At 40.7% G+C, this 17,500-nt stretch overlaps 1 protein-coding gene across 11 annotated transcripts in view; it reads right to left on the bottom strand.

Annotated features, from left to right (window-relative positions):
- The window catches only part of LOC115222348 (dedicator of cytokinesis protein 9), a 264,847-nt gene that overhangs the window by 130,681 nt on the left and 116,666 nt on the right, over positions 1-17,500 (bottom strand). The window contains exon 1 of one of the 11 annotated variants that reach the window (XM_029792541.2): positions 329-820. The exons of the other annotated variants lie outside the window; for them this stretch is intronic. Coding sequence (XP_029648401.1) covers positions 329-388 — 60 coding nt within the window. The 5' untranslated portion in view covers positions 389-820. Of the gene's footprint in view, positions 1-328; positions 821-17,500 lie in introns of those variants that run through there. 11 annotated transcript variants of the gene reach the window in all.

Genomic DNA, 17,500 nt, shown 5'->3' with positions numbered 1-17,500 from the left:
AGACAGACATGCATGTGTTACTAATAATGTAGGGAGAGAGAGAGAGAGAGAATGATTGCATTTCTCTATAAGAAAACCAACATTATTATGTCAGGGCTAAAATCACATTGGAACTCTCTCATTAGAGTTGAGACCAAATTAACATTTTGTTGCTTTATTTACATTTGTTTTCAACACAATAATAATAATAATAATAATAATAATAATAATAATAACAATAATAATAATAATGATGATGATGATGATTGTGATGAAGATGGTGATTTGGAATATCAAGGAAGAAAAGGTAAATAATATTTGAAGAGGAGAAGTGAAAATGGAAACTCACCGGGTGCCAAACATCAATTCCTGTCAAGTCTATGACTTTACTGAGTAATTCTGATGCCATTAAAGGAGTGCAAGATAATTAAAGGGTAACAGTAAACTCGAGGGAGTTTGGTAGCATAACCCCTGACGAAAGGAAAGGTAAATCCAAGGGTCTTTAAGCAGAGGTAAATGAAGGGAAAAAATGTATCACCCAGCTTCTGAGACTGACACAGCTTCCTGATGTGCGTTTGAGAGAAAGAGGGGGAGGGGGGGAGGGAGGGAGAGGGAGAGGGAGAGGTGTAGTGATCTAGCACTCCTCCCTCCCTAACAGGTTGTTCCATTTATGGCACAGCATTAAATAAGTGTAACACCCATTCACATAGATCACAGCTGGAAATGAAGTCCAATATTATTTCACAGAGAGAAACCGAGATAAGAATAAATAAATGAGTTAAACACAAGGTTTTACTGATGAAGGAATCTTGACAACAGAGAAGCCATTTACGAGAGTAATTGCTTTCAAATAGAGTCGCTACTGTTGCTCACACAGATCGGTTCTGTTGGTACTCGGTCTGCTAGTGGGAGTAAGAGAACTGTACTAATCAGCAGCATTGTGGTAGTATTTAAGTGCTGTGTTTATTGATTGAGTTAAAAGCAGACAAACTATACAAGACGGAAGTGAAAAATATAATATAAAAGCAACCGTAACAATATGGAAAATGCTGAAGAATTAAAAGCATTCACCGTTTGATTTGCCATTAACGAAGCAGGTGAAATTACGGTCAGGGTGGAGGTTTTGTTGATGTAAACAACGATGCTAGGTCAGGTTTCAAATTGATCTCGAGAACAACTGGCAAAGCGTTGCGAGAAAAAGTCATGGAAATATAAATTAAATAACAAATTAAATATGCAGTATTTAGATAAATTAAATTAATGAGTTCAGTGGAAGCTTTCAAAAGAACTGTTGGCATTAAGTTGCAAATAACAACATAATTATCAACAGACTATGGTGACAACCTCCACAGAAATAAACAAAGGAAGTGTTTGTCTCCTGTAAAACAACTCTAAGAAAGTGTTAGTTGAGTTTGCAGTCAAGATAAGAGGTGGGGAGGATGTAAGGAAGCAGTGTTAAGCAAACGCTCAATCTAAAAGACCACCCCAACTCATAGAAGAGTTTCCGACATGAAATTGGAGAAGATGGCAAAAATGGACAAGCGACTTAGAAAAATAAACAACTTCAAGAATTGGTAATAAAAATGTCAAAAGTCTTAATCAAGAATTGAACTTGTGTCTAAATATAGCCATAAAGAACTTCATTGAGACTAGAAATACTTCAGCGGTGACTGGATCAATTAACGGGTTTGTTAATGAAGAATTTTTAATGATTGAAACAATCCTAAAAATTTATTTTAAGCAAGAAAATTAATCACTTCTCTGCCATTTGCGAACAACATACACCCTTGTAAAAGATATGTACTCATGGGAGAATATACATCATTGTAAAACATGTAGTCCCAGCAGAACATACACCCTTGTAAAAAAAAAATATATATATATATATATACTCCTGGTAGAAGATACACCTTCGTAAAATAAATATACTCCTGATAGAATGTCTTCCTATATAAGATACTCCTTGAAAAAGTTGACAATTAAAGAGGTTTATTCATCATCATCGTTTAACGTCTGTTTTCCATGCTGGCATGGGTTGGACGGTTTGACTGGGGACTGACAAGCCAATAGGCTGCACCATGCTCCAATCAGATTGGAGCCTGGGGCAGCTTCATTATATATAATTACATTAGTGGAAGGTATAAGGTGAATAATATATTTAAGGGTAAGCAAAATATATTAATAGACAAAGGTTAAAAATATAAGACGTAAGATGTCGATCTCTGAAAAGCAAGAGGATTAATTAATTAGAAGACATACCGGTAATATACACAGGCAAACGAGACAATGCAGTTGATTTTATAAGGAAAATTGAAAGCAGGACTTGGAGATGTGGAAATGCAAGAAGCTGGGTATTTAAGGGCTGTAGCTGGTCTTTCTAGGAGGGATGGTCATTGACTTAAAAGTCAGGGTAGTCCTAACTGAGTAGACCTTTGGCTAAAGGGGCTCTAGCAGTTTTATATATGTATATAAACACACACACACACACATATATACATACAGAGAGAGTGAGAGAGACATATGTATGTGTGTGAGTATGTATGTGTATATATATGTATGTGTGTGTATAAAGTAGAAGTTACATGCACATACATACACACTCACACTCAAGTATTGAGTTCTCTTTCTTGTGATTGTTTCACCAAACACACACATATATCTATATATGTGTGATATTATACACATGGTGCTCGACTCAGCTCTCTGCCATCAAGTCTGCCAGAAAAAAAAAAACAAAATCTAATTTCTGGTTTTGGTTCAGTTTCCACAAATCCAATCAGCCTGAATAAAGAGGGCCTGCCCCTTTAGACAATATGCTTATGAATTATTGATACTTCAGAAATCGTTAAGGGAAGAGAGAGTGAGAGAGAGAGAGAGAGAGAGTTAGAGGAGAAGTGTAATTCTGCAACAACTGATGTTATGTAGATGACTAAAACAAGCTTAAACTCTACACAACACATTCTTTCGTTTAGCTGATACAAATACCTGGAGGTGGTCGCTAATTATATGTACCAACAGCCACCCATAAAATTCCCCCACCCCAAGAAAGGTAGCCCCATATTGAACACTGCCAACTATTGATCTCACTCCCAGCAGCTCAAATATCCATTAACAACCGTCACCCCCATCTTTCATACATCATCATCATCGTCGTCATCATTGTTGTTGCTTAACATCAGTTTTCCATGATGGAATGGGTCGGATCGTTTGACAGGAGCTGGCAATGCTGGGAGCTGCATCAAGGTCCCGTCTGTTCTGACATGGTTCCAACAGCTGGATGCCCTTCCTAATACCAACCACTTCACAGAGTGCTGTACCGGATGCATTTTACATGTCACCAGCATCCCTTTCAAGCCATCAACAATCACCACCCTTACGATGTTCCTCTCTTCATCCTCAGCCAATCTATCACCAACGGTCTCTCACCTTCATAAACGATACAACAATCTGTTACCTAGGTGATTCCCCCCTTCCCAGTCCTCTAATTTACATACTGTACAGCTTATTTCTTGGATCAGAAGTTTCCACCACCATTGTAATATGCAACTATCTCTCTCTCTCTCTCTCTCTCTCCCATCTCCTTTCTCTATCATCCATGCTCTCCTTCTTCGGGTGTACAGCAAGGTTCAGCATGTTCTCCCCCACTCTTCTTTCTCTACCCTAATAAATAACCTGCTGCCAGTCAATTCTAACAACATGCATCCCTGTTTAAGATGACATCCCTCTCCACCCATCCTTTACCTTTGCACACACTGATTCTCTAAATCAGATGCAGGACCCTAAACAATAATGACTTCACTATACCAGCTCTTTCCCCGAATGTGTGAGAGAGAGAGACAGACAGACAGACAAAGAGAGAGAGACAAGCACACTTCTGCTTCACCATCTCTAGTCACAGACAACTGAAACACTCAAAGTCACTACAAAGGCCAGATCTTACAATCTCTGATAAACTCTCAGGGTGGCCCCACCACACTGATATAAAGAAAGATTGGGTTCCTTTTAAGAGTCCCCAAATACTACATCATTTGGTTAGCTGGCAATCCCCTCTCAAGATCCCCTGTAAGACCAACAATAGGGTACTGTTTATATTCATGGTGGTGAATGTGATACTGCTGTTACATACACTACCATCCATGGGGGTACTGTTCAAACATATATATATATATATATATATATATATATATGTGTGTGAAAAAATAAGTCAAAATAGAAAATGCTAAAATAATTTTATAAAGAACATTTCAGTACCGGTTTCAGTCATTTTGAGACCTTTTCAACTGTAACGATTAAATAATTAAATTTAGAAAAATTAAAATTAAAAGAAATGTTTTTTTAAAGGAATATTTGTATAGTGTTCAAATATAAGTGGCATTTTCCTTGTTTCTGCCTTTCTCTGTCTCTCTTGTTCACACTTGTGGGTTCGAGGTCATTGTGAAAATGTGTGTATATATATATATATATATACACACACACACACACACATACACACGCATGCAAAAATATAAAAGTTCCTGGCTTTGGGTAAGAGAAAATACAGGAGGATCAGTTAATTATGATTTTATTCAATATATTCCCCTCTCAGACTCACACACTTATTGCTGTAGTCCTTCAGTTTTCCTAAGCCCTGTAGAAGAACTCGGAAGGTTGGACTTTCAACCAGGCCTCTCACGATACCCTTAAAACCAGGGACTTTTCAGCATTCCTTCATCATCATCATCATCATCGTTTAACGTCCATTTTCCATGCTAGTATGTGTTGGACGGTTCGACCGGGGTCTGGGAAGCCAGAAGGCTGCATCAGGCTTCAGTCTGATCTGGCAGTGTTTCTACAGCTGGATACCCTTCCTAACGCCAACCACTCCATGAGTGTAGTGGGTGCTTTTTACGTGCCACTGGCACAGGTGCCAGGGGAGGCTGGCAGCAATCACGATCGGTTGGTACTTTTTATGTGACACCGGCACAGAAGCCAGTCAAGGCGGCGCTGGCATCGGCCACTCCATACAATATACCCTGATATGATCACTTCATGCAATACCCTCTGTCGTGATAAACCTATGTGATAAACCAGGTTGAGGCAGTGGTGTTATCACATGAGATTTCAAAGTATTTTTACTCTTGTCATAGTGTATAAGAAACCAACTTTCATTTTAATCATCAGATTTATAGAATATGGAGCACATGAGAGGGGGGGAGATAGGATATGCGCATGTGTGTGTGTGATAATCTGGTGTAACCACATGGCCTTATATGCAGGAAAACAAGATAAAATCGTTAGAAATGGTTTTGAAAGAGCCAGATGATTTGAAGAATTTAGAGTAAATAGAGTAGAATCTTTATTCCAATGTCAAGGATTTACCATTTCATAAACCGATGCCTGACAGAATTTCTTGATAGATTACCTGAAACCATTAGGCGAAACAGCACCATCCAAGACCTTTCACTATCATGGCCTCCAAGTATTGTGACAGGGTGGGATAGGATAAGGATAAAGTTCCTTTCCGAATCATAAAGACTCACAGGAATGGTTCCCCAGTTTTTGAGATGTATATATTCCATGCTTGGACGTGGCATCAGTCAGTCACGGGATTCCTCATTTTCGCCAGCTGAGAGGACTGGAGCAATGTGAAATGAAGTGTCTTGCTCAAGAATGCAACACGTTGCCCATTCCAGGAATCAAAACCACAATCTTATGATCACAAGTCCAACACCCTAACCACTAAGCCATGTGCTTCCACCAATCGATGACAATGAGAGACGGAGGAAAGGAAATAACCATCAACCATGAACCTGGTCCAAATGTCAGTGGACTCCGCTTCAGGCAACCAAGGGCCAAGTCCCTTTGCGACTGAGAATTACAGCCCAAGTTATCACAGTGGAAAGTCAATATATACACCTGTTGAAACTAGGGCAGCATAGAAATATGATGATAATGATGATGCTGTTGTTGATTACAATGGTGGTGGTGATGAAGATGCTATTAAAGATGTTAGTGGTGATGACAATGATGATGATGATGATGTTTATGGCAGCTTTGTTTTACATGTTTTTTTAAAAAATATTTCCCTAATATATAATTAGGTATGAACTCAAGCCAAACCTTGTTTATTCACTAAATCTAACAGTTTTATTAAATACCAATTCACAAAGACTAATAACGTAAAATGCATGGTCCTATGAATGTCAATATTTTCACAAGAGTTATGGAACTAAATATTTAAACAGAATCTATTACAGCTGAAAATCGCCCTGGCGCCAGAGAAGAGAGTAATTTTAGTCAGACGAACAGACGAAGGTAGAAATGAACAAAACACAACAGTTACAACATGGTACCAATTTTTAGCCAGATAGACTGAGCCAAGCATTATAATGGGGAACTGGTAGAAGCAAGATTAAAATCTAGGGTAATTTTTCAAATAATTTAGTCTTTAATAATTCCAGTTATTTTCAAAGAAGGGATTTTTTAAAGGGACTGGCTTCTGTGCCGGTGGCACGTAAAAAACACCAACCGTTCGTGCCAGCTGTCAGCCTCCCCTGGCACCTGTGCCAGTGGCACGTAAAAAGGACCCACTACACTCACGGAGTGGTTGGCGTTAGGATGGGCATTCAGCTGTAGAAACTCTGCAATATCAGACAGGAGCCTGGTGCAGCCTCCTGGCTTCCCGGACCGCGGTCGAACCGTCCAACCCGTGCTAGCGCGGAAAGCGGACGTTAAGCGACGACGATGATGATGATGATGAAGAAACAAATAATGTTGCATGAAAGTTGGCTTCTTAGACAGATACGAAAGCGAGAATTTGTGATCTTAATGTATTTGCCAAACCATAGCGACTGGCAGAAAGTGAAGTAAAATATTTGCGACGAAGAAACGGCCCCGTTCTGTATAATCGGATCCCACAACATAACAGCCAGCACTCAATCAGTGGTTATCTTCCCTTAATTCTATAAAACTATGCAGAGTTGCTTCCCTTACTAAAACACAAATTTAACCTCAAAAAAGTTGGCTGAAACGATGAGACACACGTACTGAGTGTTGGTGGGGGAGGAGGTTACATTATAGAATGATCCCCCCACTATCACTTGTGAATGTGTTTATTCATTTTGTGGAAGTGAAGGTTAAATTAAATGACTTTATGCCTTTAGTGTTGATATCCACAGTAACTTATACAGTTGCTGGGGGCCATCAGCCAGATAACTTCAAATCTAGGGAGAAAGAGGGGAGAGAGAGAGAGAGAGAGAGAGAGAGAGATAAAGTGTGTGCGTGTGTGTATTTGTGGTGACTTCAAGTGATTCTTTCTCTATTTGACTTTTTATGCCCCACCCATTCGGAAGTCACCATCTGGAAAATACTATCTTCAACTATTTTTAACTTCTGTCTACTTTTTGTGCATACATGCAGCACACACACACACACACACACACATACACACACACACATATATATATACATATATGTATACATACATATAAAGATACATCCTATACAGATACATACATACTTGCACACACACACACACATGCACATACATATATATGGTAGCATGGAAAGCGGACGTTAAATGATGATGATGATGAGATATCTCTCTCTATATAAAGCTGAAGTTGTCTGTGTATGGCAGGTTTGGTAGCCTTCAATTAACACTATCTCCTCCGAGACCCTGCGGCGCAAGTTGACCAAAATTGAGAGTATGATAGAAGAAGGCTTGCTCTTCCTTCCGTACAAGATATTAACACCAAAAATTATTTACATCAAAAAGGTGCTTTTTTTCTATGAAAATCCCTATTTTATTTACAATTTTTGGACTGCTGTGTCGCCATTTTTCAGTGTATTTCAACCAGAAAAATGTTCACTTAAAGAGAATAACAAGCTACATAATGCAAAAGTTTTACTTTTCAAAAATTCCAATTCTAAAGGGTCGAAACAAACCCGAGCAACACTGGGCAATACTGCTAGTGTATATATATAAGCAGTCAATTGATAGGGTTGTTTTAGATGGCTCCCTTCGCCATAAGGGCTCCTACTGCCTTTCAGCCATTCGGGTTTGGTGACTGAAGAAACATTTCTGAACTGGAGTTGAATCTTCTCCCTCTCACATTTTCTTTTGCAATCTGTAGTCAGACCTGGAAATGGATGACCTCCACTACATCAAAACAAATGCAAGACTTGCAACTATGCCACAACAATGCCCCTACAATTTCATCAAGGAACTGAGGGATCCACTGAGGGTTCAAAACTTGTGTATACACACACACACAATTTATATATAAAATATACACAGACATTTTATGTATACTCACATGTGAGAGTATGTGTGTGTGTGTGTGTGTGTGTGAGTACATAAACACACACATACATACATGTGGATGCTTATGTATGCATATTTTTGAGTATATACACGCTCATATATATCTGTGTATACATACACACACACACACATACACACACACACACGCGCAGAGGAAACACCTGTTTCTAGTCTGTCAAATTTCTCATTACTACTAACTCCACACTACCACAATTACCTCTACAACTACTCTCACTACTACCACTACAATTACCAGGTGCGCCGCCACCGCCACCATTACCACCAGTATATATTATATCATGGTTAAACAGATGTCAAATTTAGAGAAAATAATTCTTAAGAAAATGAAGTATGATTTCTTCCAGTCAGATATATCCATCATTAGTCATTAAACAATAGTCTTTAATCCTGTTGACTGTTCCCCCCACACACACAACATCGACCCAGAGGAGGATGTGAAGTCACCATGGTAATATGATTGCAGGGAAGCATGTGGTTACCTCACTGTACCTCATCATGGTGCCTATTACTATGAAAGGTGAACTGAGCGATTTAAGAGTTTTGGACACAGTGTTCTGTGGGCAGGAATATAAGGACTATGTTGTTGCTGTGGAGATGGTGGTAGTGGTGGCCCCAATAGAAATTCTTAAGGTTCCCAGTCCCCTCCTCAATAGGGATCCAATGATGTAATCCCTGTTGAAATGGTTTCTACTCAAACTGATTTGAGATTTGAAACTCCTGAGGAGAACATGGTCAAGGGGACTTGGTCAAAGTAGTGACCAGGGGTGATTTGTTTGACCTGATGGTTCGAAGAGTAGGATTGTGACAAGAGCAAGTTTTGGTAGACCAGTTTATATTCCATTCAGAACAGGGTTCCAAGCTGAAAGCACTGTTCTTCTGGAACCACCACAAACCATCAACCTATTGGTTCTTAGTGGCAGGACCAGCTGTAACTTCTTTTCCCAAGCTACATGCCTATGCCGGGTTGGATAATTCTGCAAATGTTGATATAGGCGCAGGAGTGGAGGTTTGGTAAGTAGCTTGCTTACCAACCACATGGTTCCGGGTTCAGTCCTACTGCGTGGCACTTTGGGCGAGTGTCTTTTACTATAGCCTCAGGCCGACCAAAGCCTTGTGAGTGGATTTGGTCGTTGGAAACTGAAAGAAGCCTGCTGTATATGTGTGTGTGTGTTTGTCCCCCCCCCACCATCACTTAACAACCGATGCTGGTGTGTTTACATGCCCGTAACTTAGAGGTTTGGCAAAAGAGACCGATAGAATAAGTAGTAGGCTTACAAAGAATAAGTCCTGGTGTCAATTTGCTCGACTAAAGGTGGTGCTCCAGCATGGCCACAGTCAAATGACTGAAACCAGTAAGAGAATAACAGAATATCTCCAAGAGTTTGGGCTGTGAAATATCTCCCACCACCATTTCAAAACACTCCATTTAGAAGAAGTGAGATCAGAGTAATAATCCCATAAAAAGGCTTCAAACTAGAGCAGCCCCTATCCCCCATTACAAACTTATCACTTTTATCCCCTCTGTTAAGAAAAAAAAAAAAAAAAGGTGAATGGACTGTTAACACTCTTTAACTCTGCCAGTACAACCCAAATAATGGCGTCTTCAATTCCAAACTTATTTTCCCAGTGAAGAAGGCTGTCATGGAAACACAAAATATTTTCTTTTAATTTTGCAGTTTCACAACAAATTGTCAGATGCGAGGAAAACTGAAAGAAGCAGGTTTAGTGAAACCTGTTTAAACCAGGGAATGGGATGGAGGCGGGTGACGATGTGTGAACTGACAGCCTCTTCTCAAGACGGTGTTTAGTTAGAGCGACAGCATTAGCAAAAGATGAGAGCGGAATGGGAAGAATGGCAGGACAGATATTTCTAAAAGAGACAGCCTCACCGAAACTGTCATCTTTCCTGGCATCGTCGAAACAAAATGACAAGGAATGGTTGACCGGTAGCAGTAGCAACAGTAGTTTTACTGTGGTCTTTGCTGATCAATTCTGTCAGTTCTTGAAAACCCGGCACCACTAGGATGGCCCATACAGTCCTGTATCGCCTCACTCCTACATCTTATCTTTATTACGGATGATGACGATCATCCTCATCATCATCGTTTAACGTCCGTTTTCCATGCTAGCATGGGTTGGACGATTTTGACTGAGGGCTGGTGAACCAGACAGCCGCACCAGGCCCCAATCTTGATCTGGCAGAGTTTCTACAGCTGGATGCCCTTCCTAACGCAAACCACTCCGAGAGTGTAGTGGGTGCTTTTTACATGCCACCAATGCAAGTGCCAGTCAGGGGGTACTGGCAACGACCTTGCTCGAATCTTTTACACATGCCACTGGCACAGGTGCCAGTGAGGCGATGCTAGTGTTAAATAAGGAAATTAACCAAAACAGTCACTGATGTCTCACTCTTTATGTCTAATGATATTTCCTCTCATCTTTCTCATATTAAAATGCAAGACAGAATATAGTAGAAACAGGGCTGTGGCACTGAAAAAGTTAAAATATACCCATTCAATACACACGTATAGAAAAAGAATTATCTGCAAAAAAAAAACCCAAAACAACAAAACAAAAACTACATTACACAACTTTATTATGATAATTCTATTTTCTTTATTTTTAATTTTCAGACGCAGGTTCTAATTATGAATCATCCCTTAGGGGGTTTTATCATGAAGGAGGAGAAATCTGGTGCTACTTGTCTATTCCACTGTTATTAGAGTTCCAACCCTAACAGACTATAGGAAGTGGAATGTTGGCTACCAACTGGTGTTAAATCTATTTCCCCAGCAGGGACGGCGAGGGGCCCCCCCGAGAGAGAGGTGGGGGGAGGATTGGGGGTGGGGGAGATGAATGGATGGAAGTAGAGGAAGGGTTAGTTCTTTTGTGTTTGTTTAATGGGTGGAACAGATTTAGCTGGAAAGTACCAGGATTCTGGTAACGATGGAAGTTTGAGAAAGTCTGTGAGTGAATCCAGAATATAGGGGTGAGTCTGGAATTGACTGCAGAACAGTGAAAACAACTGGAAAAATGGTGATGGGTTGGGTGTGGGTGGGGTGGGGTGGTGGAAGTGGGAGTGGGTGGTGGAGGTTGGAGTGGGGTGGTGGAGGTGGTAAAAGAAATTATATTCTCTTCACCAGAATGTTCACTATAACACACACACACACCACACACACACACACACACAAGGAAAATAGTGAAATCAACCCCAATTCATGACTGGTACCGGTGCCGACTCAAGGTACTGGCAACTCGGACAGTAGCCTGAGGCACCAAGGAGGGCGTGACAAAGACAAGGAAATTTCCCTGGCTGCCGGCTTGTACATACTGAAGTGCAGCTTGCCCAGGGCATCAGCAACCTTAGGGCCGGCCGGCCCTGCTGGTACTTATCAACCTCACTCAAGACATGAACTCAGAACGTCCAGTGTTATAAGTAAATACTGCAATGCAATTATTATGCCTAGCACTGCACCATCTGAGCCACTTCAACAAAAAACCTTGTCAAGATGAAGAGTTTTGATAGCCCAGCTCTTTGAAACAACAACAGAGGGGGGGGGGAGGGTTAAAGTGTTGCTGGCAGAAGGATTATTATTATTATTATTATCATTATAAAAAAACGGGTTGACATTAATAGGTCATTTAACTTGTTAGTAATGGTTAGTAATAGGTTTAGATTAGCTGGGGTAGGGAAAGGGACGAGTTCTTTTTAAATGTACATATTTATCATGTACACTTATACTACATATATACCAAACACACACACACATACTATGCATATGCTTCACACATACATGTACACATACACATGTACACAAGTGACATATAAACATTTCGTCTGACAACAAAATTTTTCAAGTCTAAGTTAATGTGAAAGAGGAGTGTATATTTATTTAAATTGTGCATTGGTTGCCACAAGACCAGTAGTAGTGAAGTGGTTGTCTCTGGTGCATCACTGTAGAGGTCACAGGAGAGTGGTTGCCAATGGTATACTATATAAGGCGGCGAGCTGACAGAAACGTTAGGAAGCTGGGTGAAATGCGTAGCCGTATTTCGTCTGCCGCTGCGTTCTGAGTTCAAATTCCGCCAAGGTCGACTTTGCCTTTCGTCCTTTCGGGGTCGATAAATTAAGTACCAGTTACGCATTGGGGTCGATGTAATCGACTTACTCCGTTTGTCTGTCCTTGTTTGTCCCCTCTATGTTTAGCCCCTTGTGGGTAATAAAGAAATAGGTATACTATATCAATGCATTGGTGATAGGAGAGGGGCCGCTGTGAAGAACAATCATCATGACATGTCCACCTTGACACACGACCCAGTATAAATACAGTTAAAGACAGACAAACCCATCAAACCCAAACCATAGTTGTATCTTTCACTCTGTCTTAGGAAAAGTATGACTCCAACAAATCGATGTTGTTGTTACTATAAAACAGCTATAATTGACTCTAAAACACAATATTTGTAGGGATTGTAGTCACCAGAGGGCGCTAGAGTTACCAATCCAGGGTCACATTGAAATGATACATATGATAGCTGAATGACTACAGGAGATTAAACATTTAGTATTTAAACTGACCCCTATATCTGACCAAAATATTCTGCATGTTTTATGCTGAAACCAACCAGATCCAGCCTCTCACACCTAGCCTGCAATGTCACTCCTAAAATAAACAATCTCCTCTTCACAACCTTGAAGTAACAAAATAATGCGTGATTGATTCAAGGCAATGTGAATAAATACGGATTGCATTTGACAGAGTTGTCTGGTGAATGCTAAGAGGAGCTTAATATGGTTGTAGTTGGGTAGAAGAGGGATTTATAGTTTAGCAACAGGAAAGGCATCCGGCTGTTGAAAGTCCATCTCAACAAATTTCATCTGACCAGACGTTAAATGATGATGACGATGATGATGATGATATATATATACACACACACACACACTTGTTTACTCCTAGTTATACATAGGCATCAAAGGATGGATAGGAATGGCTTGCTGTTCCAAGTAGAAGTAGTAACAGTAGTAGTAGACCTGGGTTGAATTCCTGCAGAAACTCAAAAGTCATTGGTGGGGATGGAAGGGGGGGGGATTATTATAAGGAATCGGTCAAATCAACCTTGGATATGTAATTCTGGTGTATCACCACCACCACCACCACTGCAACACTAAGAAACCACCCCTACCGTACATAACATGACTACCACTACATAATTTGTCCTTTAAGAATCTTCTCTTCTACAACTCACCCCCCCCATTGCTACAACAACATTGATACAAAACCATTGTAATGCCATGACCACCACCACGACCGTCCCCATTTGCTACCACCAAGACAATAGCATCAACGTGCAAAATCAAATGTTAAAAGAATGCAACAACAACAACAGCAGCAACAACAACAACGGTAAAGCCACAATTGCTGTCAAGTAAAATAGCAATCGTTTTGCATGTGTTTGGTTGATGTGAAATGTGGTTTAGTCTGCAGGAATGGTAAGACCAAACAGCAAGGAACAGCAGTTGCATTTGAGTGACAGCATCGACAGAAGGGGGGTGGAGGGGGAACCATTTCACAGTCACAGTCACACACACACATACTCTGTCTCTCTCTCTCTCATCCTTACTCAACAATATGGATGGAGAGACAGACAGACAGACAGGCAGGCAGACAGGCAGGCAGACAGACATGCAGACAGACAGACAGGCAGGCAGGCAGACAGACAGGCAGGCAGACAGACAGGCAGACAGACAGATCCACAGAGCTGAAGCCTTCACAATGAACATTTCTTTTTCTAAAGCTTTACTCAATAATATGGATGAAGAGACAGACAAACAGACAGACAAACATACATACAGACAGACAGACAGACAGGCAGGCAGACAGACAGACAGACAGACAGACAGGCAGGCAGACAGACAGGCAGGCAGGCAGGCAGACCCACAGAGCTGAAGCCTTCACAATGAACATTTTTTTTTCTAAAGCTTTTATTGTTATTTCAAGAAGATGCTGATGTGTTTTTTTTTCTCTGCTGTGATTGAAACAGAGAAAGAGATGATGTGGGATGCTGCTGTTGCTGCCAGTCGAAAGAATTACCAGTGGAAATGCTATCACCAACAGCGATCCATCATTTCAGATGCGGGAGATTGCTTGGAATGAAGAGTTCTAACTCGTTATTATTAACCCACATCTGGCAACCAGATGCAATATTGTAATTAACTGTCAATTAAACAGGTGCAAAACTTCATTATTACACAACTGCAATTTGCTTCAGCTGTTTGCTTTCATTGTCGGTTTTTTTTTTACTTCGTTTTTTTGTTTTGGTGTTTTGTCTATTTGTTGCCATTTTGTTGTTCTTTTGTAAAATAAGTCTTTGGTATAATTCTTACATCAGAAACATTCCAAATTGAAGAACGGAAAAATTTTTCGTAGCAACAAACTGGTAGACACCATCACTACAGCAACAACAGCATGTAATCCCGCACACCCCACCTTAAATTGCCACAAGGGCACAACTAAATGGTGGGGGGGGGGCATTACAAGGACAAAAACTGTGAAACTCAGATGTGGTGGAGGCAGGGATACACAGAAGTCAAATGGTATATAGAAATATGGAATTGAGCTCCTGAAAAGGAGGGCTGCTACCCAGGAACATTCGAGGAACCCTACAAGATCCATGATTAACTTTCAATATTAAGTGCCCTCAACTAGTTGAGTTCTTTGTCCTTACAGGTCCCTACCGAGAGCAGCTCCATTCTCACTGTTTTCACCCCCTTTCACTCTGTCCCCATACAATACCAAACAAGTCAATGAGAATTTGTTTGAAGAAGAAAATGTCTGTCTTTTGCATGGCACCTTTTCTTTCGCTATGGCTACCAGAGGTAAACTGCCGGCTCTTCCCAGGAGTGGGTGTGTGGTGGTCCTTGCAACAGGACAGTCGATAGCTAATGTAGCATGTAAAATGGATCCAGCTGATCTAATTAAATCCATGTCTACAATGCCAAGACACTAAACGGACTGCAAATAACAACACAAATACATTTGTAGATTTCATCCATTTCCACCCGATCAGGCAATTTTTTAAGTTGTCCACAGTCAATAGGAATAGTCCGTTCATTCTGTTTTCTTAGATACTCAGTTACCCGCAAGAACAGAAATGATCTCACCCACCATAAACCCTCCATAAAACAGCTGATCTACCACTAGCAGCATTGTCCAACAGACAGGGAACTGTGTGCCGGACAATGTTTCAGGCACCAAACTACCAGTCATGGTTTTCACTTGACCCCCCAGAACTGCAGTCGGTCAAAGAGGTGGATTGTCAGAAAATGTATCTCACATATGGCCACCACATCTTTACACCATCTGGGAATCTCTACAGATGACACAAAGTGGACCTTGATAGGATTTGAACTCTGTCAATATCCTTATCGTCAACTTTGCCTTCATCCTTTTGAGATAGAAAGTGATCCAATTTCTTACAAAGGGTGGAAGCTTGAAATCTGAAGGAGGCAAGGGGTTAGTTAATAATAACAACAACAATAATTTCTTTAATAAGGACCCTAAATAAATACATAAAAGGGTGTGATTTTAAGTTGTAGTTTCTCTGAAGTTTTTTATGTGTGTGTGTGCGTGTGTGTGTGAGAGAGAGAGAGAGAGAGAGGAAAGTTTTGAAAAGATTTGGAGCCGGAAAGCATTTTTTGGGAGTCAAACAAATGTTGACATAATTGGGAGAAATACTCAAATTTACATAATATATATACACAGATACACACTTGATAGAGGGTGTGGTGAAATTATACGACTTGCACTTTTTCCTCCTTGTGCGCGCACACACACACAATTATCACTTCCACTTGTGTTTCCTTGTATATACATACATAGCCACAAAGGCACACAAACACACACTCATTCACTGCTATGTAATCAGAAGATCATGAGTGTAGAGCACCTGAGCATTGTAGACAATAAACTCATTATTTTATATATATATAAACATGTATTAACATACGTCTCTGTATATATATGTGTGTGAGTGTGTGTGTGTGTGTATATATATATATATATATATATATATATATAGGTGCAGGAGTGGCTATGTGGTAAGAAACTTGCTTCCCAACCACATGGTTCCAGGTTCAATCCCACTGTGTGGCACCTTGGCAAAGTGTCTTCTACTATAGCCTCAGGCCGACCAAAGCCTTGTGAGTGGATCTGGCAGACGAAAACTGAAAGAAGCCCATCATATATACATATGTATGTATGTATGTATGTATGTATGTATGTATGTATGTATGTATCTGTGTGTCTGTGACTGTTCCCCCACCATCGCATGACAACCGAAGAATAAGCCCTGGGTTCGATTTGTTTAACTAAAAGTGGTGCCTCCAGCATGGCCACAGTCAAATGACTGAAACAAGCAAAAGAATAAAAGAATACACAACAACAACAACAACACTATACACCGTTTATATTACTTGATTTCCGCTTGACATCTCTCTCTCTCTCTCTCTCCCCCTCACACACACACACAAGCACACACACAGCTGTTTCTCTCTCACACACACATGCACACACACTCCACCCCCCCAACCCATTCCGCATTCTGGCTGGAATCCTCTTTCAGGGGAAAAAAAAACAATTCAGCATCTCAACAATAACAATTTGATGCTGACTACATTCCTTAATACTCCCGTATCCCATAGCAACCAGACTGCGAAGAAGCATCGAAGGCTGGTTGGATGGTTGGACGGTTGGACGGCTGGTTGGTTGTAACAGCAGAAAATGGTTTACAGTTCAACTGGATGGACATTATGTTAACGGAGCTAATTGTATATGTTAATTACGAGGGAGGGGAGAGGAGGAAGAAAAGAGAAGGGAGAGGGGGAGAGACAGACGGAGGGGAAGAGAGACAGAGGAGACAGAAGGAGAGAGGGAGAGAAAAGGGAGAGAAAGGAGTTGAGAGAAGAGGAGAGAGACAGTGGGAGTGGGAAGAGAGAGGAGAGAGACAGAGTGAGGGAAAGAGAGACAGAGAAAGAGACAGAGGGAGGGAGAGAAAGGAGTGAAGAGAAGAGGAGAGAGACAGTGGGCGGGAGAGATAGAGGGAGACAGACACAGAGAGATAAACAGGGAGACAGAGACAGAGGGAGAGAGTGAGAGAGAGACAAAGAGAGAAAAGGAGAGCAAGAGAAAGCAACAG

This window comes from Octopus sinensis, linkage group LG19 (assembly GCF_006345805.1).
Source record: "Octopus sinensis linkage group LG19, ASM634580v1, whole genome shotgun sequence".
Taxonomy (NCBI): Eukaryota; Metazoa; Mollusca; class Cephalopoda; order Octopoda; family Octopodidae; genus Octopus; species Octopus sinensis.
This window is presented reverse-complemented; position numbering and strand designations above follow the sequence as displayed.